Consider the following 27,037-nt stretch of genomic DNA (forward strand, 5'->3'; position numbering starts at 1 on the left):
TCTCGTTGATTTTTTATATAATTGATTTAACGGACAATGTTTCATCACATATTTTCCCATCACAATATTAGACAGCTAAAAGATAGCTAATTCTCACTTGCTCCCCACTAACGTACCCATTTGTTTTATCCTTTCCAAAACTCTTTCCTATCCTACCTCTTTCTTTTTTTTTTTTTTTTTGCATTCAGGTGCTTGAGGCATCTTTATGCCATCACTTCTGATAAATAATTTTCCCAAAAGGAGAAAATGCAGGTCTTTTGAGCACTTAACTGTAAGTCAAGACACTAGGACTTGAATCCAAACACTAGCTCCTTAGGAGACTTTGAACAAGTTAATTAATCTTTCTGATTTGCAATTTCTTCGTGTGGAAAATGAAAATAACAGTAGTCTCATAGAACTTTTTGAGGATGGAAGACCAGGATATATGAAAATATGTTGTACAGTTTCTAGGATACCATAGATGCTCAATAAATATTAGTTTCTTTCTATTTTGATATAAACCAAAGAAGAGAAGAATATTAACATTTTATTTCCCTAGAAGATTAGCACCCAATATTTATTTATTTTTTTATTTTTTAAGGATTTATTTATTTATACAAGTACTGGAGTACAGGCCAGAGGGTAAGAGGTTTCAACAGAGACAGAGCAGGGAACAGAACAGGCAGACTGACTGAAATACACTGCTGAGGGGAGCAGCGAATGAGCCAGGAGAGGTCTGCCCCGCCTGTGGGTTGCTTCCCTGCTGGCCTGGATCGAACCTGCACTGCAGAGGCTGTGGACAGCTTCACAGCTCTGCGCTCAACTGCCTGCACCGCCAGGGAGGCCCACCCAATATTTAAAGCATTATTTATGTGTGAGTTGTGTTGTGTCATGTCTAGGCATCTCAAAATGGAAATTCAGCAGAAAGGCTGTTGAGATTAGAAAAACTGAAAGATTAGAAAAACAGGAAGTCTGTTGAGATTAGAAAAGCCTTTGAGGAAAATAGAGATCATTTTGTTTTTGGATTTTAATTTTGCCTTTCCTTTTCAAAAATATAAAATGTCATACTTATTTGACCAGAAAATAAAACTTGACTTTTCCACTTAAGTGGCAAAAAAGTGTAGTGTAAGTACTAGCACAATTTCATTCTTCATGTTGACTTTCAAAATTCCACACTAATTGACTAGAAACAACTTTCTAAGCAAACTATGTAACTTAATGCATACTGCATTGATTGTAATTCATTTATAAGAATTAAATTAAAGATTTGGCATACTATACTCCAAAAGTCAAATTTTCCACATAATATAGGTGCCTTGGGCCTCCCCTGGTGGCGCAGCAGTTGAACGCTGGGCTGCGAAGCTGTCAGCAGCCTCTGCATGGCCCGTTTGATCCAGGCTGGCTGGCGAGGGTCCCACCTGGTGCGACAGACCTCTCCTGTTGTGGCCGCTGCTCCCCTCAGCATCGTGTTTCGTCAGTCTGCCTGTTCTGTTCCCTGCTCTGGCTCTGGTGAATTCTCTCACCCTCCTGCGCTTCTGACTGTACCCAGTGCTTGTATAAATGAATAAATAAATCTTTAAAAAGAAAAGTAGGTGCCTTTAAGAAGTCCCACACAATAAATCATAATTTGAAAAGGTCTTGAGAAACATAATTTTGTTTCTCTCATCATTATTCCGTAAAGCTTTATCTTAATGTCTTTAGAAAGATGAGGATATTTCTTTTGCTATGTAACCCCAGAGAAAGTGATTCTAAATACCACTCTTAAAATAAGTCATTAGAATCATAATGACTCTTGTTAAAATCTTTCTTTGTGTTATGGTAATGAATGACCAGTTAATTGGTTATGTTGTCTAACCCATCTCACGCCCCTTTGTTCAATTCAGTCATATTTATTTATTCATTGACACTTAATGTGGGCTGAGGTGAATAAGAGATATTTTGTTTGTTGGTTTGACTCTTTAAGGGGCTCTAGAATGCAAAAAACAAACAAACAAACAAACAAAAAAACCTTTACTGGTGTTGTGTGTAAAGTTCCATGACTATTTAAATAATAGCTATAGCAAGAAAGACCATAGAAGAATGATGATGCTTAAAGTTAACCTTTATAGATTTCATTAGAAGTAAAAGGTAAAACAAGTTTATGTAAAGGGCATTTTAGGCAGAGAGGTCAAAATAATAGAGAACTTAAGCAGATAGAGCTTAGGATACATGGAAGGACAAGCTAGGTATATGACTAAATAAGAGATATCATTGGTTAATTTTACAAGGAGATATTGCATATTCGCTTTGCAATAAGTCCCAGAGAAGGAAAGCTACTAAAGATTCAGCCTCAGCTCTTTTGAAAAGTACTTGGATGGAGGGAAGAGTTGTTCAGAAATATCTAAAAGGATGATTTCAGTTCAGTATGGTAAATGCACTGTAGAAGAAAGCACAGAAGAGGGATTCTTTTTTTTTTTTTTTGTATTTGCTCACTTTTTTAAAAGATTTATTTATTTATGCATACAAGAGCTGGGGCACAGAGGTGTGTGTATGTGTGTGGGGGGAAGGGGGGGTGAGAGGATTCACCAGAGACAGAGTAGGGAACAGAACAGGCAGATCAACCGAAGTACACTGATGAGGGGAGCAGCAGGCGAGTCAGGAGAGGTCTGCTGCACCATGTGGGTTGCTCCCTGGCTGGCCGGGGATTGAACCCATGTTGCAGAGGCTGCAGACAGCGTCACAGGCTGGGTCTAAACCCCTTGCGCCACCAGGGAGGCCCCAGAAAAGGGATTTTTAGTTCATGCTTCATAGTTATGCTTGAAGGACAGGTGGAATTTTACCATAAAGTTAGAGATCAAAGGAAATTTCAGTGTGTGAAGGCAACTTTACATATGTCAATATTGCCTTAGGATAAAGTTTAATAATGTAGCTGCAGCGGTACTAGTCCTTTTCATTGAGACCTTAGAGATGGGTCTCTGTTCTATAAAAATGGAAGGATTTTAAACGGGAGTGGTATAGTTTTTTATATTCTTTGCTTAGTGTTATGTAATGTGAGAATAGACAGTATAATAAGGACTTGAAATAGGCAGTGAAAATAGGATTAAAGAAAGGACCCATGAGAAAATAATTTTTGACATAAAATTGATAGGACTTGATATTGGTTGACTTTGTAGTTTTTTTCTTTCTTTTTAATTCTGCAAGTTGTGAATTCTCTTAGTTTTTGTTTATTGGAGAATGCCGTGATTTTCCCAATCATTCCTGTAAGGTATTTACAACGGATATAGAATTCTGGGTTGACGATTCTTTTAGCACTTTAAAAATGTGCTGCTTCCTTCTGGGCGCCCTGATTTTTTTTTTTAAGATTTATTTATTTATGCATGCAAGAGCTGGGGTACAGGCCAGAGATGTGGGGGGTGAGAGGATTCACCAGAGAGAGAGTCGGGAACAGAACAGGCAGATTGACTGAAATACCCTACTGAAGGGAGAAGTGGGAAAGTCAGGAGCGATCTGCTGCGCCACGTGAGTTGCCACCTGGCCAGCCAGGGATTGAACTCGTGCTTCAGAGGCTGCAGATTGCTCCATAGTGCGGTCCTTAACCCCTTGTGCAATCAGGGAGGCCCTGGGCTCCCTGATTTTTGATGAGAAACCCACTGTTACAATTTGCTCCCTGAGTTTTATGTTCATTTTATGTAGAATGTTCAGGACTTTTAGCTGTACTTAGTGCAAGGAGTAGGAGAAATGTGTCTACACTTGAAGTGGTTTTTAAATTATATATAGATATATATGTATCTATATATCACTTTATTAAGCTGGAATATACTAACATTTGTTTTTAATCAGGTTAGGAAATTCTTGCAGAAATAGTATTTGAATGTTCAAAAAATGTGAAAACCAGCACAGCCTATTTACATATACTCTAAAGATCAGACTTCTAGGACTATTCTAGAGTAGTAGATTTTTCCATAGATACTTCCATTTGTGTTTTAATCACCTTAGTTTCATGGTGATTTATCCATAGTGTGTTATTTTGAAATATGAAATATGGAAAAGTTATTTTGAAAGAGAAATATGGCAAAGTCGAGTTATAGAGCAACGCCCCCACCCCCATTTAAATGTGTTCTTTTCTGTTTCCTCTAGGGCCGGTGGACTAGGTCTTAATTTTGTTGGTGCCAATGTTGTTGTATTATTTGATCCTACTTGGAATCCAGCCAATGACCTTCAAGCCATTGACAGGTATAATACTGAAAAAATTTAAAGTTATCTGTAAACACTTTTTAAAAATATTTTTTGTAGGAAATTAAGGAAGGTCACATTACTAGATCAGACATTTTGAGAAACTGCTGCAAGTTAGAAAACAAAATCTGTATGATCAAGAAGCCAGCAGAGAAAACCACAATCTAAAGGTAGTAAGAGCAAAGAAATTTCAGGGATGGGGTCAGCTACTGTAGGATGTGGGAATAGACCTGAATAGTCTTCTGGGAAATGTATTATAAATAACTGGGGAATTTTACCGACAAAGGTTTTCTGGATGAATCTGTTGGAATCAGATCATAAAGCAGAGCCAAACCTAAAGTAACCCCAAATCTCCACAGAACACAAAAAAGGGGATAATGATTAAATAAATTTGTGTACCTGCCTAAAAATCCAGGCCAGTGTCCTGTACAATAGCTCCATTTCCTCATTTGGAATTAAGAATGGAAAATTCTGGCCACAGATGCCAGAATGAGAAAGGTAGGGAGAAAATTATTTAAAATCCAAAATAAAACAGGTTGTGAACAAGGAAATGAAAATCATACTCATTTCTGCAGATCAGACTTTGAAGAACAAACTTTTCATTAGCAGTAAAGGTTTCTAAACATTAATAGAATTATGAAAATGACAAAATTCAAATGACTTTTATCTGAAAAAGTTATTTTGACTTGTAATCAATGGGTAAAATATCAATATGTGAGACAAAAATAAAAGCAACTGTTATTATCTAGAACTGAAAAGATATTATTCATGGTGTAAAAACATTACTCAAAGAATTAATCCAATACATGAAATATTCACCTATATACAAAGAAGACATCACAAGCCAGTTATAGGAAAAAAGCAAATAACACTGATATTTATACTGAAATCTAAATAATTGTAGATGGTGTAGCTGAGAGGCTTAAAGAGAGAATTTGTTCACAGATATGAGGCATGGTATAAAAAATTAATAATAATCAAGAACTAAAACTCCATGTAATATTGGGGTATGATAGTAGGGGAAATTATGCTAGAATTTTTCTTCCATCTGGAATGGATTAGGATATCCTTGTCAACTTTCAAAATTTATGCAAAACAATGATTTTATATGCTAAGCAAAAAAATTTAAGGATGACAACTAAAAGAATAGAACATAATAATTACCTGGTGACTTAATATGTTCAGGCTTCACCCCCCAGGCATTCCTATTCTGTAGGTCTAGAGTGAGACTCTACAGTCTAGATTTTAAAAAAAATCTCAGGATTTGATTTTCATTTCCCTAATTATGAGGGATGTGGAACATTTTTTCATGTTTGTTGGCCATTTGCATTTCCTCTTTGGAGAAGTGTCTTTTAAGTTCTTCTGCCCATTTTTGACTGGATTGTTTACTTTGTTTTTGTTGAGTCATGTGAGTTCTTTGTATTTCTTTGTGATCAATCCCTTATCAGTTGTGTGGAGTGCAAAAATTTTCTCCCTATCAGTAGGGTGTGTCTTTTGCTTAATGTCTCTTTTGCTACACAGAAGCTTTTTAGTTTGATGTTATCCCAGTTGTTCATCTTTTCCTTCACTTACTTTGCTTTGGGGGGGATGCATCTTTAAGGATGTTACTGAGTTGTATGTCTTACGGTGTTTTACCTATGTTTTTTTTCTATATATTTTATGGTTTCGGGTCTTATGTTCAGTTCTTTTATCCATTTTGAGTTGATTTTGTGCATGGTGTGAGATAGTAGTCTAGTTTCATTCTTTTTCATGTGGTGGTCCAGTTTTCCCAGCACCACTGATTGAACAAACTGTCCTTGTTCCATTGTATATACACAATGGAATACTATTCAGCAATCAAAAAAGATAAACTAATGCCATTCACAGCAACATTGATGGAGCTAGAAGGGATTATGCTCAGTGAAATAAATCAGAAGGAAAAAGAAAAATACTGTGTGGTTTCACTTTTAGGAGGAATATAGAAGAACCAAATAAGGGATCAGGGAAAAAATAATAACAATAAAAAACCACAACAAAACAAAAATAAACAGACAACTATAAATCAGAGGCATTCTGCAGGGGAGTGGTAGAGAAAGGGATCAAAACGAGGGTGGGATGAGCACAAGGGACTATATGGTGATGGTGCAGGGTGAATCAGTGGTGGAATTTCTGTGGGGACTACACCTGCTGCAACCGCTGCACCACCAGGGGAGGCCCAAGTATTTTAAATCTTATATATACATTACCACATTTAAAAATAATAAAGCACACAAAGTAATTGTGATATTTTTGATCTTCAAATCCATTTGAGAAACAGTAGAAAATAGATGTAAAACATTCAAACAGACCTTCCAAAAGGGCTTTTAAAGGAACACCGAGGGCCTCCCCTGGTGGCACAGTGGTTGAGCGCTGGGCTGCAAAGCTGCCTGCAGCCTTTGCAGTGCGGGTTCGATTCCTGGCCGCTGACGAGTGTCCCACATGGCGCGACAGACCTCTCCTGCCACGCCCGCTGCTCCCCTCAGCAGTGTATTTCGTCAGTCTGCCTGTTCTGTTCCCCTCTCTGGCTCTGGTGAATTCTCTCACCCTCCTGCATTTCTGACTGTATCCAGTGCTTGTATAAATAAATAAATCTTAAAAAAAAATAAAATAAAGGAGCACCAAGAAAATATAATTATATCAGTAAATGATTGGAAATATGAATGTCTGGGGCAGGGGAGGTAGAGGAAACTTGGAATACTAAACATAAAGTGTTAGAAATAAGATCAAACATAAATGTGAATTAGTTTAAACTCCCTTAAAAAGAGGACAAAAAGAAAAGTTAGATTCAGGTTTATGTTTATTATGAGATATATATATATATATATATATATATATATATATATATATATATAATTTAAAAGCCCATAAGGAAGTAAAATATATGGAAAAATACCTGATCAGAGAGTTAGAATAATGATAAGAAAGAAAGAGTGGTAATATTACTATTTAGTGAAATATTAATAAGTTTAAGGTAAAATGTATTAAGGAAAACAAAATAAGGTATAATTCATTATGTATAGTTAAAGTATATAGTCACTACATAACAGAACAAAACTCAGGATAGAATGAGAAATGCACAAATCCCTAATCATGGTGGGACATTTGCTGTCTCTCAAAATTAAAAGATGACCTAGACAAAAAGTAAGCTAAGTAATAGTTGCCTAGCTTATTTGAATGCATATATATATAACCTTATAATAACAGAATACTCAATATTTTCAAACATTTGTAGAACATTTTAAAAATGACTGTACTCTGTAATAGAAACCATAGGGATAGATTCCTTTTTAAAATAAGATTTTAGGTTTATAATTTCTTTACAAAACTATATCATTTCACGAGTATGGATTCACCCTCAGTATGTATATATGTTTCTCTCACCCACCACCCAGGCTCTAGTGCCCTGCCCTCCACTCTTCCTTTCATTCCCTTTCCTCTCCCCGCTGGTGACCATCATATTTCTTCAGTGTCTAAGAGTTTTATTGTTTTGCCAGTTTATTTTCTTTTGTTATTTATATTCCACAAATGAGTGAAACCATCTGGAAATTATCTTTCACTTTCTGACTTAATTCTCTAAGCATAATCAACTCAAGTTCTATACATATTGTCACTAAAACACAATGTCATTTTTTTAACTAGCTAATTGTTGTCCACTGAGTATATATACCAAATTTATAAAATATAGACCAAATTTATAACATATATAAAAGTTCTTTTACCCAGTCATCATCCACTGTTGAGCATTTAGGTTGATTCCATGTGTTGGCTATTGTAAATAGTTGTTAATGAACTTAGGGGTGTATGTATTTTTCATATTAGTGTTTTCATATTCTTCAGATAAATACTTAGGTATGCTATTGCTACCTCATATGCATTTCCATTTTCAGTTTTTTAAGGAATCTCCTTACTGTTTTCCATATAGGCTGCACTAAATTACATCCCCACCAACAGTGAATATATTTTCCTCATGGCTGCTTTTGATAATTTAACAATAATGTGTCTCAGTATAAGTCAGTTTGCTTTATAACAGGGTATTTTGTCACCCCCTGGACATTTTTGGTTAGATTTGTGAAATTCCCAGCTATTATTTGTTTGAGTAGGGTCTCTGCTTCCTTCCCTGTTCAGCTTGAGATACCTAGAATCCTCATGTTTTCTTTCTAATGGGGTTTAATAGTGCTGCTAGAGTTTATTTTTTCTTAAATCTATTTTCTCCTCTCTTTCACTTGAGTTATGTTTACATTTTTAACTTCTACTTCACTGATATTTTTTTGTGTTTGGCAAGATTAAGCCAATTTACTTTGCTTGCCATGGTTGTCTTCAATTCTTTTACAGTATTCCTCATATCTAGCATCTCTTGTTTTTCTTTTTTTATTGCCTTTTATTTGATGAAGAATTCTGACTCCTGAATTTTTTTTTTTTTTTTGTATCCTGACCTTGCCTTTCTGTTGTTGAGATTCTTGGACTTCACTGAGTTTCTTCTAGATAATTCTTCTAAACTCTTTGTTAGCTTCTCCAATTCTGTGTTAAGTTGAAACTCTGGATCTTCAATACTTCTCTTCCAGCATTTCCATCCTATGTTCCCTGGGTTGAGCTTTCCTCACATGTGTCTTGCTTTCTTTTCCCCCCTAGTAAGCGTCACTGTGCCTTTTGTTTTAGGATCCTCATTTATCTAGGCAGTGAGAGAGGGGAGTACGTAGAAGTGGGAATCTAAATGCCTCAGTCACAGTATTGAGGTGGAGGGGGCATGGACGGCAGGCCAATGCTGGGAAACCTATGCTGCTGTTTTTCTCCACAACCAGACCAAGTTTTAATTATTGCACAAAGGCTATTTTCCAGATTCCTGCCTCTGTATAGTAGATCTCCATGGTTTGCAGCAGGTTTCTCTCCAACCTCAGACTCCTTCACTTCCCAAGGTGTTGGGAGTCAGGGCTCTACCACCTGTCTGTGCTATCACCAATTAGACTTTCTGGGATTGAGCACCCTGTTACAGACCTAAGTCAGCAGGCCACATAGTCCTTCATCCTCACTGTGGAGGTCACCTCTGCCAACCTGCAGTGCAGTAGTATATGCCCTCTCCTAGCTTGTTCCTCCACCAGGAATGACCATTAGTGTGGCTATGGCTGCCTGCTCCCCATTCACTGCTCCACCACCTTAGTGAACAACCAACCACCTCAGGGGGAAAAAATATATGGGTCACTCATGTGCAGGTGGTGAGCTGGTAGATCCACTTATGAGTAATATTTGATTTCTACTTGTGCTTAGGAAGAGAGTTGCCATATGTTCCTCCCACTTGTTTTTTATGTTTTGGTGAGGTTAATTAGCATCCAGTGAACTTTACATGTTTAAAGTGTATAATTTATAAGTTTTGATATATGTATACATCATAAGCCACCACAATCAAGATAGTAGTTCTATTAATCATTCCCAGCATTTTCCTCATAGCCCTTCATAATCTATCGATGACATCCCATGCCTCTGTTCACAAGAAGGCACTGATCTGTTTTCTCACCATGAATTAGCCGCATTTTTGAGAGTTTTATATAAGTGAAGTCATTTGGGAGCATAACCCTTTCATAAACTTAAGACTGCAATTAAAAGTCTGAATTTAGGAAGTTTTTAGACATGAAATATGTAATGGAAATAAAGTTGATATGTATGTGAATTGAATTTTTTTGCAGTTAAAATTTTTATGTACACATTTTAATTGAATTTTACATACATATTTTTAATTTTACATACATATTGTTTAATTGAAGTACCATTTTCTTACATTCTTGGTACTTTCCCACCACCAAAGCACCCGCAGTCTTCCACTATAGTCCATCGTGCCCTCCCCATTTTCATGTCTTACCTTCTACCTCGCCCTCTCTTTCTGATGACTCAAATATTTTCAAAAGTTTTTTAAGGTTTGTCATTGACCCTTTGCTTTTTCCACATTCCACATATAAGTGAAACCCTCTAGTATTTATCTTTTTCCTTCTGCTTTATTTCACTAAGCATAATCCCTTCCTGCAAATGGCATGCGTTTATCTTTTTTGATTACTGAGTAGTATTCTGTTGTGTATATATACCTCATCTTTTTGATCCACTCACCTGTTTGGGGGCATTTATTTTGCTTCCTTATCTTGGCAGCACTTGTAAATAGTGCTTCAGTAAACACAAAAGTTTAGGTTTCCTTTCAAATTAGTGTTTTTTATTTTTTGGGGTAGATTCCTAGGAGTGAAATTGCAGCATTGTATGGCAAATTCATTTTCAGTCTTTTGAAAAGGAAAATGCACACTGCTTTCCACAGGGGCTGAACTAGTCTGTATTCCCACCCACAGTGCAAGAGGGTTCCTTTTTCTCCACACGCTTGTCAGCACTTGTTTCTGGTTTTTTTAACAGACCATTCTCACAGGTGTGAGGTAGTATCTCATTATGGTTTTGATTTGCATATTCCTGATTATAAGTGATGATGAACCTTTTTTCTTACTCTTGATTGCCATCTGTGAGTCTTTGTAGTAGTGCCTATTTAGCTCTTCTGCCTATTTTTTTAATTGGGTTCTTAGATTAATGTGTCTCTTTGTTTTGATTACTGTCTCTTTCACTGTATAGGGACTTTTTATTATGTTAACATAAAATCCATTTATCCCTAATTTTTCATCATTAATCGATGCTGAATCTTACCAAATGCTTTCTCAGCATCTGTTGATATAATCGTATCATTTTCACTTTCTTTTTTGTTGATGTAGTGAATTGAATTGATTTTCAGATGTAGAATCATCTTTGTGTACCTGGTATAAATTATACTTGGTCATGATGTACAATCCTTTTAATGAATTGTTGGATTCCATTTGTTAAGATTTTATTGAGGATTTTTGCATCAGTGTTATTTACAGAGATTGGTATTTAGTTTTTTTTATTTGTGTTGTCTTTGGTTTTGGCATTAGCATAATGTTGGCCTTGTAAAATGTGTTTGGAAAATTTATCAGTTTTTTGAAAGATTCTTAGCAGGATAGATGTTAGTTCTTTGAAAGTTTGGTAGAACTCACTTGTAAAGCTATCTGGTCTTAGGCTTTTTTTTGGGAGAGTTTTGGTTACTTTTTCAATCTTTTTTGTGATTGGTTTGTTCAGATTTTCTATTTCTTCTCTATTCAATCTTGAATGATTGTATAATTCTAAAATTCTGTCCATCTCATATAGGTTCTTGAACTTGTTTGCATAAAGATTTTCATAGTAATCTCATACTATTACCTGAAATTTTTCAGTGTATGTTTTAATGTCTCCTCTTTCATTTTTGATATTGTTTATTTTCATTTTCTTCTTTTTTGTGAGCCTAGGTAGTGGTTTGTCTGTTTTGTTTATTACTTCAAAGAATAAATTTTTGGTTTCATTGATCTTTTGGACTTTTTGATTTCTATTTCATTTATTTCTGCTGTGATTTTTATTTCTTTCCTTCCACTGGCTTTTGAATTTTTTGTTCTTTTTCTTGTTCCTTAACATGTGAGACAAGGTTATTTATTTGGGCTCTTCCTTGTTTCTTGATCTGAGTCTGTATTGCTATATACTGCCTCTTAATACTACGTTTGCTATGTCCCTTACATTCAGGAAGGTTGTGAGCTTATTATCATTTTTTTAGGTATTTTTTTTAAATTTCTTCTTTGATTTCTTCATTAACTCAGTGGTCTTTCAGTAGTGTTATTCAGTCCCACAAATTATTTTCTTGTTTTCTTTTTGTAATTGATTTTTAGCTAAGTACCTTTATAGACAGAGAAGATACTTGGTATATTAGTCTTCATGAATTTTATGTTGCTTGTCTTGTGACACAGTATGTGCTCACTCCTGGTGAATGCCTCATAGGCACTTGAGAAAAATGTGTATCCAGAGTTTTTGAGGTGTAGTACCCTATAAATGTCTCATAAACCCAGTGATCTAGTTCTTTGTTTAGGGCAATAGTGTCTTTATTTATTTTCTGTAATGTTGATCTGTCCATTAGTGAGAGTGGTATGTTGAAGTCTCCAGCTACATATGTTTTTTCTCTAATGTGCGTTTTCAGATTGGATAGTAATAGTCTCATGTATTTTGGTGCTCCTTAGTTTGATTATATATTGATGAGTGTTATGTCTTCCTGTTGCATTATTCCCTTAATCATTATATAGTGTCCATCCCTGTCTCTTGTTACCTTTTTAAGTTGGATGTCTTTTTTATCTGAGTGAAGTATGGCTGTCCCTGACTTCCTGGGGTGCCATTTGCATACAGAATTGTTTTCCATCCCTTTAATTTCAGCCTATGTTTATTCTTGGAATTTAATACATTTCCTGGTGGCATCAGAAGGTGGATACTGTTTCCTAATCCAACTAGATGCTCTGTCTTTTTATTGGTGAGTTCAGCCCAGTGATATTTAGAGTGATTGTTATATAAGAAAGTCTGCTACTGCCATTTGTCTATACTTTTGTGGTTCTGTTTAATTTCTTGTTCAGTTCTTTGTATTTATTCCTCCTTTTGTTTTAAATACTAAGTCTCCTTAGTATGTTGGGGTTCAGGAAGTTGGTGGTTGCAAAATCCCTAAGATTTTGTTTGTCTAAGGAGGCCCTTATTTCACCCCCCATTTGTAGAATAGAGCATTCTTTGCTAGCAGTTTTTATTTTGAATATGTCACTCCATTCTTTCTTGCCCATATTGTTTCTTAAGAGAAGTCAGAAGTTAATCAAGGTTCCTTTATACATTATCTGTTGTTGCCGCCCCCCCTCCCCCCGCCATTAGCTTCATTGGTTTTTTTTTTCTTGGATTTGTTTCACTACTTTATGTCTTGCTGTAGGCCTCCTTTTGTTTAGTTAGCTAGTGTTCTTTTAGCTTCCTGTAATTCTGTGTTCAGTTCCTTCTTTGAGCTTGGAAAGTTTTCTTCCATTCTTTTTTTCTTTTTAATTTTTTTTCCTTAAAGATTTATTTATTTATACATACAAGCACTGGGTACAGTCCAAAGCGTGGGAGGATGAGATAATTCACCAGAGCGGGGAACAGAACAGGCAGACTGACGAAGTACACTGCTGGGAGCAACGGGCGTGGCAAGAGAGGTGTATGCGCCATGTGGGACCCTCACCATCGGCCGGGGATTGAACCAGCGCTGCGGAGGCTGCGGGCAGCTTCACAGCCCAGTGCTCAACCGCTGCGCCACTGGGGAGGCCCACTTCCATTATTTCTTTAAATAATTTTTTAGTTCCTGTCTCTTTTCTTTTGGGATGCCTATGATTCTTATATTTCATTTTCTCGTGGTATTAGATATTTCATTTCCTTGTGGTATTCTCAAAGTGTCACTTCATTTTTTTCCCTTTATATCTCATTTTCTATTTTTAGTCTTTCCCCATTTGTATCTTTAAGTACACTGATTCAGTATTCCATTTGGTTTATTCTACCTCCTTGGCTTTCTACAGAATTTTTCATCTCCATTTTCATCTGAATTTTCTGCATTCTGCAATTCCATAATTATCTTATTTAATACTTCAAGTTGGATCTGTTCCTTAACTATATTTCTCATAGCATTCATTAGCTTTTCTGTTTTTGTATTATTTCATTTCTTTAATTTTCTTAATTATGGCAGGTTTGAATTCTGCATCATATAAGAATCAACTCTTCCGTGTGTTTATAGTTTGGTTCTGGAGATTTTTTTTTTTCTCTCTGTGTGTGGTGTATTACTGCCTTGAGGCTTTGGTTGGCCATTTGTATTTTTTTCTCCATTTTGTTTGCTTCTGATTTGTTCTGCTCTAATTGGAGCTTTTATTGTATGTGGGTCCTTCTTTTCCATTTGTATGGGTTTTTACCCATATGTTGTTGGGCATAGCAGCTGAGGCTCAGTGGATTCTTAGGTGATGTTGGGCTCTCTCTGGTTTCTCTTTGGGTGGTTCTTCTCATCAGAGGGCCATCCATGGCTAGTTGTGGGGCATGACAAACAATATGAGCTCTGGGGAGCTCACTCCAACCCCCCCAAGGCATTTTCCAGGCTACCTTTAATAAAGTTGTTTTTTTTTTTTTTTTTTAAAGATTTATTTATTTATTTATTTATACAAGCACTGGGTACAGTCAGAAGTGCGGGAGGGTGAGAGAATTAGCCAGAGCGGGGAGCAGAGCAGGCAGAAGGACCGAGGTACACTGCTGAGGGGAGCAGCGGGCGGCAGGAGAGGTCTGTGCACCATGTGGGACCCTCCTCCGGTGTCTGGGGAGCAGCCAGGGATCGAACTGGCGCTGCAGAGGCTGCGGGCAGCTTTGCAACCCAGCGCTCAACCGCTGCGCCACCGGGGAGGCCCCTACCTTTAATAATTTAATAATTTTCCACTTTCATGTCTAAAAGATACCTCCCAAAGCCAAAATTGTTTTTTTTTTTTTTTATTTTGGGGTTTTTTTTGTTATTTGTCTTTTTGCAGAGCATATAGGATTGGACAATGCAGGGATGTCAAAGTGCTTAGGCTGATATCCTTGGGAACTGTGGAAGAGATCATGTACTTACGACAAGTCTACAAGCAGGTAATGTATCTCCCTTTTTCTAACTGAAAGTTAGACATTTGTCCTCAAAAATTTGCAATAGATGTGCATAAAAATATTTTAATTTTATCCTAACTATAGCACAGAATTTAATAAGATCATGAGATATACTCTATAAGAAAGTTTCTTAGAGCAATAATTTTTAAACTTTTGTGTACACATACTAATTCTTCTAATCCATGAATACATTTTCTTCTAAATATGTCTTATGGTTTTTTTGGGCATAGATTATTCACCTTTTTTTAAGTTTACTCCTACCTGTTTAATTATTTTGATGTAATTATAAATGGGGTTGAGTTTTGAATTCATTTCCTCTTCTATAGCACTATTTGCATGTAGGAAAGTAACTGACTCTTGTGTACTGATTTTGTAACCACCACTTTGCTGAACTAATTTATTGCTTCCATTAGTTTTTTTTTCATGTAATCTTTTGTTTTCTATTAATATTATTTCATCTTTCAAATAGTGATATGGATTCATTTTCTATCTTTTTCTTCCCTAATTGCTCTAGCAAGGACTTTCAATACTATGTTGAATAATAAGGTAAAACTGCTCATCTTTGTCTTGTACCAGAACTTAGCGGAAAAGCTTTTATTTTTTCACCATTGAAAATGATGTTAGCTGTGTGTTTGTCATATATGGCATTTATTACATTGAGATATGTTCCACCTGTCATAAGTGGATGTTGAATATTATCAAATGCTTTGCTCCATAAATGAGTGTTGCACCTTAAAAATGCTTTCTCATCATCTATTCATAGGATAATATGATTTTTTATCCTTCCTCTCATTGAAGTGGTGAATTATGTTGATTGGGTTTTGCTTGTTCAACCATCTTTGTGTCCCTAGGATAAATCCCACTTGGTCATTATAGCTACTCATTTTAATGTATTATTGAATTCAGTTTGTTAAGATTTTGTTAAGGATTTTTACATCTTGGCTCATCAGGGAAATTGGTCTGTAGATTTCTTTTTTGTGTTGGTTTTATCTGGTTTTGGTATTATGGTAATGTTGGTCTCATAAAACGTGTTAGAAGTATTCTTTTTCTCATTATTTTTGGTAGTGCTTGAGAAGGATATGTATTAGCGCAACTTTGAAGACTTATTAGTACTCACTAGTGAAGACATCTGGTCCTGGAATTTTGATTTTACGAGGACTTTTGAGTACTCTTTCAGTTTCCTTGCATATAACTGGTCTGTTCAGGTTTTCTTTTTTTTTTACTGATTTAGACTCAGGTGATTGTGTATATATATATATATTTTTAAATTTTTTTATTTTTAAACAATATTTGCTTTCTCCCACCCCCTCAGATTGAGTCCCCATAGAATTTCCTTCCCCAAGGCAGCTGTGCACCATCACCACAGTCCCCTGTGCTCCTCCCTCCCTCCCTCCCTCTCATCCCTCTCCCTCCTCCTCTGCTGCAGTATGTCTCTGATTTATAATTGTCTGTTTTTGCTTTGTTGTGTTTTGTACTGTTTTTTTTTTTTTTTTAACACTTATGTCTTATTTGGTTCCCCTATATTCCTGTTATAAGTGAAACCTTCCCAATATTTTTCTTTTTCTTTCTGGCTTATTTCACTGAGCATAATTCCTTCTAGCTCCATCCACGTTGCTGTGAATGGCATGAGTTTATCTTTTTTGATTGTGGAATAATATTCCATTGTGTATATATACCACATCTTTGGGCATTTGGGTTGTTTCCAGGTTTTACCTATTGTGAATAGTGCTGCAATAAACATAGGTGTACAGGTGTTCTTTTGAATCAATGTTTTTGTGTCCTTTGGGTAGATCCCTAGTGGTGGAATTGCCCGGGTCGTATGGTAGCTCCATTTTAGTAGACTGAGGAACCTCCAGACTGCTTCCATAGTGGTTGGACCAGTTTGCACTCCCATCAGCAATGTAGGAGAGTTCCTTTTTCACCACATCCTTCCCAACATCGTGTAAAGTGGCATCTCAATGTGATTTTGATTTGCATTTCCCTGATTATAAGGGATGTTGAGCATTTTTTTCATATGCCTATTGGCCATTTGCATTTCCTCTTTGGAGAAATGTCTTTTAAGTTCTTCTGCCCATTTCTTGACTGGATTGTTTATTTTGTTTTTTATTGAGCCCTGTGAGTTCTTTGTATATCTTTGTGATGCGTCCCTTATCAGTTGAATGGAGTGCAAAGATTTTTTTCCCAATCAGTGGGGTGTCTGTCTATTTTAGTTAATGTCTCTTTTGCTGCACAGAAACTTTTCAGTTTGATGTAATCCCAGGTGTTTATCTTTGCCTTCACTATCACTGCTTTGGGCGATGAGTCTTCAAAGATGTTTCTGAGATGTATGTCTTGTGTTTTACCTATGTTTTCTTCTATATATTTTATGGTTCCAGGTCTTATGTCCAGTTCTTTTATCCATTTTGAGTTGATTTTTGTGCACGGTGAGAGGTAGTGGTCTAGTTTCATTTTTTTGTATGGGGGAGGTCCAGTTTTCCCAGCACCATTTATTGAACAAACTGTCCGTGTTCCATTGCATATTCTTTGCTCCTTTGTCAAAGATTAGTTGTTCATAAAAGTGTAGCTTTATTTCTGGGCTCTCTATTTGGTTCCATTGGTCTGTGTGTCTGTTTTTGTTCCAATACCGAACTGTTTTAATTACTATGGCTTTGTAGTATAGCTTGAAGTTTTGAAGTGTGATATTTCCTTTCTCCTTTGTTTTCATCAGTAGGGCTTTGGCTATTCGTGGTTTTGTGTTTCCATATGAATTTCATCAGTATTTGTTCTATTTCTTTGAAGCATGTCATTGAGATTTTTATTGAAATAGCATTGAATCTATATATTGCTTTTGGGAGGATGGCCATTTTAATAATGTTGTTCTTCCAATCCATGAACAGGGGATGTCTTCCCATTTCTTTGTGTCTTCTTCTATTTCTTTTAACAGTTTCTTATAATTTTCTTTGTATAGGTCTTTCACCTCTTTCATTAGGTTTATTCCCAAGTATTTGATTTTTTTGTTTGTTTGTTTTGTTTATGAAAGGGATGGTTTTCTTGATTTCTTCTTCTTCAGATGGATTGTCTGTGTATAGGAAGGCTACTGATTTTTATGTGTTGATTTTGTATCCTGCTACTTTACTGAACTGGTTGATTATTTTGAGTAGTTTTTCTGTGGAGTTTTTAGGGTTCTCTATGTATATTATCATATCATCAGCAAATAATGATAGTTTTACTTCTTCTTTCCCTGTTTGGATTCCTTGTATGTCTTTCTCTTGTCTTATTGCCCTGGCTAGGACCTCCAATATTATATTGAAGAGCAGTGGTAAGAGAGGCATCCTTGTCTTGTTCCTGATCTTAAAGGAAAGGCCTTCAGCTTTTACCATTGAGAATCATATTGGCAATGGGTTTGTCGTATATGGCTTTTATCATGTTAAGGTATGTTACTTCTATCCCGAGAATTTCAAGGGCCTTCATCATAAATGGATATGGGACTTTGTTGAATGCTTTCTCAACCTCTGTTGATATGATAACATGGTTTTTATTTTTCTTTTCATTGATGTATTGATTACACTAATCGATTTTCGTATGTTGAACCATCCTTGTGCCCCTGGGATGAATCCCACTTGATTGTGGTGTACTATCCCTTTCATGCATTGTTGGATTCTGTTGGCAAGGATTTTGTTGAGGTTTTATGCATCAGTATTCATTAGGGAGACTGGCCTGTAATTTTCTTTTTTTGTGCTGTCTTTGTTTGTTTTTGGTATTAGTGTAGTGTTGGCTTCATAGAACGAATTTGGTAGTATTCCTTCTTTTTAAATTTTTTGAAAGAGTTCGTGTAGGATAGGCACTAATTCACTGTGAATGTTTGGTAGACTTCATTTGTGAAGTCGTCTGGGCCTGGGTTTTAGTTTTTGGGGAGTGCTTTGATTACTGCCTCAATTTTGCTGCTTGTAATTGGTCTGTTTAGTTGTTTTATTTTTTTCTTTGTCCAGCTTTGGATGATTATATCGTTCTAGGAATTTGTCCATCTCTTCTAGGTTGTTGAATTTGTTTTCATATAGGTGTTCATAGTAATCTCTGATCATTCTTTTCATTTCTACTGGGTCTGTTGTGATTTCTCCTCTATCATTTATAATCCTATTTATATGTGTTTTCTCCTGTTTTTTCTTTGTGAGCCTGGCTAGAGGTTTGTCTATTTGGTTTATTTTTTCAAAGAACCAACTTTTGGTTTAATTGATCTTTTGGATTTTTTTTTTAATTTCCATTTCATTTATTTCTGCTTTGATTTTTATTGTTTCCTTTCTTCTGGCTTTAGGGTTTTTTTGTTGTTATTTTTCTAGCTCTTTGAGATGTGAGATTAGGTTGCTTCTTTGAGTTCTTCCCTTTTTTTTTTTTTTTTTAAGATTTATTTATTTATTTATACAAGTACTGGGTACAGTCAGAAGCGCGAGAGGGTAAGAGAATTCACCAGAGCCAGAGCAGGGAACAGAACAGGCAGACTGACGAAGTGCACTGCTTAGGGGAGCAGTGGGCATGGCAGGAGAGGTCTGATGCACCATGTCGGACCCTCGCTGGCGGCCGGGGATAGAACCGGCGCTGAAGAGGCTGCAGGCAGCTTTGCAGCCCAGCGCTCAACTGCTGCGCCCCCAGGGAAGGCCCTCTTTCTTGTTTCTTGATGTGAGCCTCTATTGGTATATATTTTCCTTTTATTACAGCTTTTGCTGCACCCCATACATTCTAGAAAGTGGTGTCCTCCTTGTCGTTCAACTCAAAGTATTTTTTAATTTCTTCTTTGATCTCCTTATTAGTGCAGTGGTCTTCCAGTAGTGTGGATTTCAATCTCTGTGAAGTAGGAGGGTTCCTTGTTTTCTTTTCATGATTTATATCTAGCGTGTGGCCTTTATGATCGGACAAGACAGTTGGAATGCTTTTGATCTTCATGTATCTCTTGATGTTTGTCTTGTGGCTCAATATGTGATAGATTCGGGAGAATGATCCATGCACACTTGAGAAAAATGTGTACTCGGATTTTTTTGGGTGCTGTGTCCTATAGATGTCTGCTAAGTCCGTGAGGTCTATGTCTTTATTTAGGGCTTTAGTGTCTTTGTTTATTTTTTGTCTTGATCTGTCCATTGGTGAGAGTGGACTGTTGAAGTCTCCCGCTATATATGTATTTTCTTTAATGTCTGTTTTCAGAGCTGATAATTGTCTAATATACTTTGGTGCCCCTTCATTTGGTGATATGTTGATGAGTGTTATATCTTCCTGATGTATTGTCCCCTTGATCATAATGCAGTGTCTGTCTATGTCTCTTTTTACCTTTTTTAATTTGAAGTCTATTTCATCTGATAGACGTATGGCTGTTCCTGCCTTCTTTTTTGGTCCATTTGCTTGTAGGATTGTTTTCCAAGCTTTTACTTTCAGTCTGTGCTTATCTTTTGTGGTTAAATGTGTTTCCTGAAGACAGCAGAAGGATGGATTTTGTTTTTTAATCCAGCCTGCTACTCTCTGTATTTTTATTGATGAGTTTAGTCCATTTACATTTAGAGTTAATATTGATATGTTGGCATCTGTATTTGCCATTTTTTTGTCTTTTTTGTGATTTTATTCCTTGCTTTATTCTGTTCTTCCTGTTCATTCCTCTGTTGGTTTTGGCTTTAGGACTTCTTGTAGAATTTTTTGGAGTGGGAGTTTAGTTGTAATAAATTTCTGGAGTTTCCGTTTGTCTGAGAAAGTCCATGCTTTTTCTTTATAGATGAAGGAGAACTTTGCAGGGTAAAATATTCTTGGTTGACATTTGCTGTGTTGAAGTTCCCTGAGTATGTTACTCCCTTCTCTTCTTGCCCGTAATGTTTTTTCAGGGAAGTCTGAAGTTAACATGATTGATTTTTCCCTTATAAGTTATCTGTTTCTTCCCCCTTGCCAGTTTTGTCATTTTTTCCTTGTCTTGGATTCTTGAAAGCTTTACTATTAATGTGTCTTGCTGTTGTTTTCTTTTCATTGTGGTAATTGGGAGTTCTTCTCTCTTCTTGTATGTCTATATTCATCTCCTTTTTCATGCTTGGGAAATTTTCTTCAATTATCTCCTTGAATAGTTTCTCAGTTCCTTTGTCTCTCTCCTCACTTTCTGGAATTCCTATAACTCTTACATTTCCTCTCTTCATGGAGCATGGTAATTGTCTAAGAGTATCCTCATACTTCTTCATTTGCACTTCTCTCTTCTTTTCTCTTTTGGCTCTTTTTATTTCTTTTTCTTTGATAGTACTGATCCGTTCTTCCATTTCATTGATTCTGTTTTCATTGCTTTTCCCAGAGTTCTTTATCTCCTCTAGTAATTTTTCAATCTCCTGCGTTTCTTTTCTTTCCTTTCTTAAAGTCTCAATTTCATTCTTCAGTTCAGTGATTATTTGTCTCAAATCATTTTTTTCTTTTTCGTTTTCTTCCTGCTTTTTAATTATGATGATCATTAATTTTCTTTTTTTTTTTTTTTTTTTTTTTTTTAATAGAGGCATGCTTTATTTATTTGTTTTGCTGGTTTGTTTGTTTTGTTTATACATGCACTGGGTACAGTCAGAAGAGCGGGAGGGTGAGAGAATTCACCAGAGGCAGAGCGGGGAGCAGAGCAGGCAGAAGGACCGAAGTACACTGCTGAGGGGAGCAGCGGGCAGCAGGAGAGGTCTGCACGCCATGTGGGACCCTCCTCTGGTGGCCGGGGAGCAGCCGGGGATCGAACCGGCGCCGCAGAGGCCGCGGGCAGCTTCGCAACCCAGCGCTCAACCGCTGCGCCACCGGGGAGGCCCTGATCATTAATTTTCTATCTGATAGGCTGAGAAGTTCTTCCATGCCATTGTTGAGCTCTGGTGACAGTATTTCTTTCGGTGTTGTGTCCTTCTCCTGTGGGCTTGCTTGGTTATTTATATTTTTTCTTCTCCCTGTTGTTTGCTTTCTAATTAGTTCTATGCATTGGGATGTTGTGCCACTAGTGTTGGCGGGCATCTCTTTGGAGTGCTCCTTTAGGGGTGTCGGAAACTGTTTACGAGACTAAGTCCAGAACTGTTTGCCAAAACTCAACCAGGGTGTTGATACTGTGTTGCTGGACACGGTCCCTTACAATTCGCTCTCTCTGTATTTACTTAGTTCCACCAGGGAATCAGCTAATTGGAGATTTTTTTTTTTTTTTAAGATTTATTTATTTATACAAGAACCAGGGTACAGGCCAGATGTTTGGGAGGGTAAGAGGATTCACTAGAGACAGCCGGGAACAGAACAGGCAGACTGATGAGACACACTGCTGAGGGGAGCAGTGGGAGAGACAGGAGAGGTCTGCCAAGCCATGTTGGATTCTCACAGGCCGACCGGCCGGGATCAAACCCGCTCTGCAGAGGCTGCAGACAGCTTCGCATTGTGGTGCTCAATAGCCTGAGCCACCAGGGAGGTCCTAGTTGGTGATTTTGTTCTGGTCATGAGGTGGCGCCTGAGACTGGTACTTCCTGACCTGTGCTTTTTCCCAGTGGTTCTCTGAGAAATGGAGTGGGGGCAGAGGGGAGCACCTCAACACAGGCGCTCTTATTCAAGCTGGGTGCTGTGTCTGCCTGTGTTCACCTGGTGCTTTGCCTGCATCTGTAATGCGCTGAATTCTGCACTCTAGGTGTCAGATCCAGGGCAGTCAGATCCAAAACGCTGGCTGTCACCCTGTGCAGTGCCCACTGCTATAGCACATCCCATGCACAGGATCCTGTGCTTGGCTCTCAGTTCCAGAATGGGGTCTTGCTCCATGCCTTTTTTCCCTTTTTTACCCCTGTTTGCATGGCCCACCCTCTCTTAGAGCCTGAGGGTGTTTTTGGGATCCCTGTTTTCCATCAGGATGTTGGTGATTTTGTTCTGGTCTCTAGTTGGTGCCAGAGATCTTTCTTAGTGTCCTTCCAGAACTGTTTCCCCCTGCCCCCACCCCATGGGTCCGGGGAACAGAGTGGGGTTGGCGTGGAGCACCTCAAAGGCATGGGGGTGCTCTGTCTTCCCTGTGCCCCACCCCCGTCATGGGGATCCCACGCCCCGAATTCCGTGCCCAAGGTCTCAGTTCCGAAGCCCTCAGATAAATGACGTGGGCTATAGCCCAGCTTAGTGTCCACAGAAATGGCACCTTTTGCACCCTGCTCCCATGTCCAGGTGCCTGGTTTCTGATTACTCGGTGAGGGACATTCACCTCAGTGATGGCTCCCTTGCGTCTCCCCACAAACTTAGGTCACGGGCTTGGGGACCGGGCAGCCGCGATCTGCATATGCTTTTCCAGCAGGCCGCTTTTTCCGCTTTGTAGGTCTCCTTGGAGTCCTTGTTTTCCTCTAATGGCGCCCGGAGCCGTTTGCTCACCTCTGCAGGGATTCCTGAGTGGTTCTCCACAATGCTTGTTCACAGGGTGAGGTGCCTGAAATAGTTCCTTTTTACTCAGTGTCCCACTTGATCTGTAGTTTGTTCTTGTTGGTGTTTCCCCCTCTCCCCTTCTGTTGGTCAGAGTGTGACCACTTTGTGGGTGTGGGAGGGTAGCAGGGTTTTGAGCTTTTTTCTCTTTTTGTCCTCTTTTATGGCAACTTTCCTTTTCAGGCAGTTTGCTAGAGTAGCCCGGTTATCTTCCATTTCCCAGTTCTCACAGGGACCTGCCGCTTTTCCTCCCTATTAACTTTTTTGTTTGTTTGTTTGTTTTTAAAGATTTATTTATTTATTTATTTATTTATACAAGCACTGGGTATAGTCAGAAGTGGCAGAGGGTGAAAGAATTCACCAGTGCCAGAGGAGAGAGCAGAGCAGGCAGACTGAAGAAATACACTGCTGAGGGGAGCAGCAGGCGTGGCACGAGAGGTCTGTGCGCCATGTGGGACCCTCGCTGGTGGCCGGGGATTGAACCGGCGCTGCAGAGGCTGTGGCAGCTTCACAGCCCAGTGCTCAACCGCTGCGCCACCAGGGAGGCCCCTATCTTTTTTTTTTTTTTTTTTTTTATGGGAGGACTTACAGTGTTTCCCTGCCACCATGTTGATCCCAACTCCTTAGTTTATATTTCTAAGAATTTGTCTATCTCTTCTAGATTATTCAACTTCCTGGCATACAGATGAGCATAGTAATCACATAATCCTATGAATTTTTAATATGCCTGTTGTTTATTATTTCCTTCCTTCTACCGACTTTTGGTTTTGTTTGTTAACATAGTTCTTTTAAGTGAAAGATAGAATTATTTATTTGAGCTCTTTTCTTGAGGTGGGCCTGTACTGCTGTATACTTCCCTCTTAGTACTACTTTAGCTGTGTCCCATAAGTTCTGGAAAGTTGTGCCCTCATAGTCATTTGTCTCTAGATATTTTTTTAATTTCTACATTGATTTCCTGTAACCCAATAATAATTAAGTAGTGTGTTGTTCAGTCTTCATGGGTATCAGAGGTTTTTCCTGCTTTCTTTTTTGTGATTGATTTCTTGTTTGATACCATTGTGATCAGAGAAGATGCTTGCTGCAATTTCAGTCTTAATGAATTTGTTGATACTTGTCTTGTGACCCAATATGTTGTCTGTCCTGGATAATGCCCCATGTGCATTTGAGAAGAATGTTTATTTTGGTGTGCTGCCCTATAAATGTCTATTAACCCCATGTGCCTTTGTTTAAGGCTACTATGTCTTTATTTGTTTTTGGTCTGGTTGATGTCCATTTATGAAAGTGGGGTATTGAAGTCCCCAGTCACTAGTGTGCTTTTCCTAGTATGTTTTCAGAGTTAATAGCAATTGCATATATTTTAATGCACCTTCATTTGGTGAATGTATATATTTTATATTTGACAAGTGTTATGTCTTCCTGATGTATTTTTCTCTTAATCATTATATAGTGCCCATCCCTGTCTCTTGTTACCTTTTTTAGCTATGAATTTTTTCTGATAAAAGTATGACTGCCTTCCTTTGACTCCCATTTACTTGTAAGATTGTTTTCCAATCCTTTTACTCTGAGCCTGTGTTTATCTTTGGCATTCAGGTGCATTTCCTGGTGATAGTAGAAAGTTGGACTGTGTTTCCTAATCCAGCCACACTCTACTCTTTAATTAGTGAGTGGTGTCTCCTTTAGAGTGATTATTGATATATCAAGGTCTGCTGTTACCATTTTGTCCTTAATTTTGTGGTTCAATCTATTCCCTTGTTCATTTCTTTTTGGATAGTCTTCTCTTTGATTTAGATACAACAATCATGTCAACATTTCCATGGGGGGAAGGTAGGCAGAAGTCTAGTGTTTATAAACCGCTTTGGCTTCTGTTTGTCTGAGAATACCTTTATTTTACCCTCATATCTAATGGAGAGCCTTGCAGGATAGAGTATTCTTGACTAGCAGTTTTTAAGAATTTTGATCATGGTATTCCATTCTCTCCTGAGTAGTCAGGAGAGAGACAGAAAAGTCAGATGTAAGCCTTATCAGGGGCCCTTTGTAGGCTGTCTGCTTTTTGCTAGCCTGCTTCAGTTTTCTTTCTTTATATTAAATGCTTAGAAGTTTCACTATAAGGTTTCATTATGTTTGGATAACCTGGTGTTCTTTTAACTTCACAGATGTGTATATTTAATTTCTTCTCCAGTTTGTGGACACTTCCTTCTCTATTATTTCTTTAAATAAATTCTCTTTTCCTTTCTCTCTCTTCCCCTTCTAGGTTATCCATTATTCCTATATTGTTTTCCCTCATGCAGTCAGATAATTCTCTATGTGTTTCTTCATATTATTTTTCTTTGTGTGTCTCTTTCTTCTTCCATCTGGAGTCTTTGAGTGTTATCATCTTCAGTGGCACTGATTTGATCTTCCATTTGGTCCATTCAGATTCCATAGCTTTTCCTGGAACTTTTAATCTCCTCTTATTGTTTGTTTTATATTTTACATCTCTGTTATTATCTTATTTAAAGCTTCAATTTCGATTTCATTAATCTTGTTTATGAGCTTTAGTCAGAATAACTCTCCTAGAGTCATGCTTTACTCACAATTACTAAAAAAATGTTTTTCAGGAGCTCATAAATATGAGCTTTACTCATAAATAAGATTACATTTTATTCAATTAATCTTATTTATCCAGAAATTTATTTCTTCTTCTGAGTTTTCTTGTATGTCTTGAATCAACTTTCTGTGTGTTTCTTCCAATTCCTTGAATTTCTTTATTGTGGCAGTTTTGGACTTTGTTATCTGATAGGAATAAAAGATCTTCCATATCCTTATGGTTGGGTTCAAGATATTTGTTCTCTCTCTGTGGTGTAGTATGTTGCTTCTCGTTGTGTTTTTCTATCTCCCTGTTACTTATTTTCTTTTTGAATATTAAAAGTACTTCTACTTTTCCTGTGGATGACATTGCATGTCAGGGAAAACTAATCTGTAGGTGGGAGATGGTCCTGGAGGGGGTCTATTGCTGGTGGAAATGGTGAGCATGTGTACAACTCATACCTGCGTAACTGCTGCTGGCCCTTCTTTCTGGGTTTTGGACCAAAATTCAGTCTGTAGTCAGCAGACTGAATATTTGGTGCGGGTCTGATCAATATGGCTTCACTGTATCTACTTGATCCCCATATCCTCCCACTCCCAGGAGATCTGGCTAGGGTGAGTTATTACCTTTCTGATCTTTTTCCTTCTTTACTGAGAGCCCTCTTCATCTGACTCTCCGCAGCACTCTCATACATATCTCCCATGGTGAGATCAACAACAAGCAGCTTAACCCACCCCAGGTGTAGGTGCAAACCAACCTTTGCACCCCATAAGCCTTCCTCCAGTCTTGCTTTTGTTTCCCTGCATTGAATTTCATCAACGTATTCTCTGTTGCAGTCATTCAGTGTTTGTTCTTGGTGATTGTGAGGCACTGTGGTTTCTCCCTACATTATGGGTTGCTCTGAGTTCAATGCCTATCTGGTTTCTCAGCCTATTCTCTTTGGAGCAAAACAGGAAACTTCCTCTGACTCCATCTTCCCCCTAAATTATGTGGATACATTCAATATTCTTCTAAAATTGTACTCTTTAATATCCTTGGGGTATCTATAGCTGTTCCATTTATGCCTCAAAACAAAGATTTTTAGTTTATAATTGCTCACTCGAGAAGATCTTAAAGAAGTTCAAGTTTAATTATAAATGTTCTATTTGAATTGCTCCCTGTATATTCCTTTGGCATCTATTTAAGAGTAAACATCTGCTACATGTGGTACTAGTTAACCTAAGAATGATACAGTCTTAAATTTATGCTATTTTCTTCATTCTAAAAATAGAATTGTACATAACATTTTTTTCTTTTCTAAAAGCATTTAGTCCCATAAGAAACCTTTCATCTTTTATTTTTTGGTATAGGACATACGTA

General features: G+C 37.5%; 1 protein-coding gene across 1 annotated transcript in view; it reads left to right on the forward strand.

Annotated features, from left to right (window-relative positions):
- ERCC6L2 (ERCC excision repair 6 like 2) overlaps positions 1-27,037 on the forward strand; it is a 135,931-nt gene that overhangs the window by 51,528 nt on the left and 57,366 nt on the right. Inside the window, exons 12-13 of the mRNA XM_037494857.2 lie at positions 4,096-4,191; positions 14,607-14,706. Of these exons, the coding sequence (XP_037350754.1) occupies positions 4,096-4,191; positions 14,607-14,706 (196 nt within the window). The remainder of the gene's footprint in view (positions 1-4,095; positions 4,192-14,606; positions 14,707-27,037) is intronic.

This window comes from Talpa occidentalis, unplaced genomic scaffold (assembly GCF_014898055.3).
Source record: "Talpa occidentalis isolate TD23 unplaced genomic scaffold, MPIMG_talOcc4v2.1 talOcc4.7, whole genome shotgun sequence".
Taxonomy (NCBI): domain Eukaryota; kingdom Metazoa; phylum Chordata; class Mammalia; order Eulipotyphla; family Talpidae; genus Talpa; species Talpa occidentalis.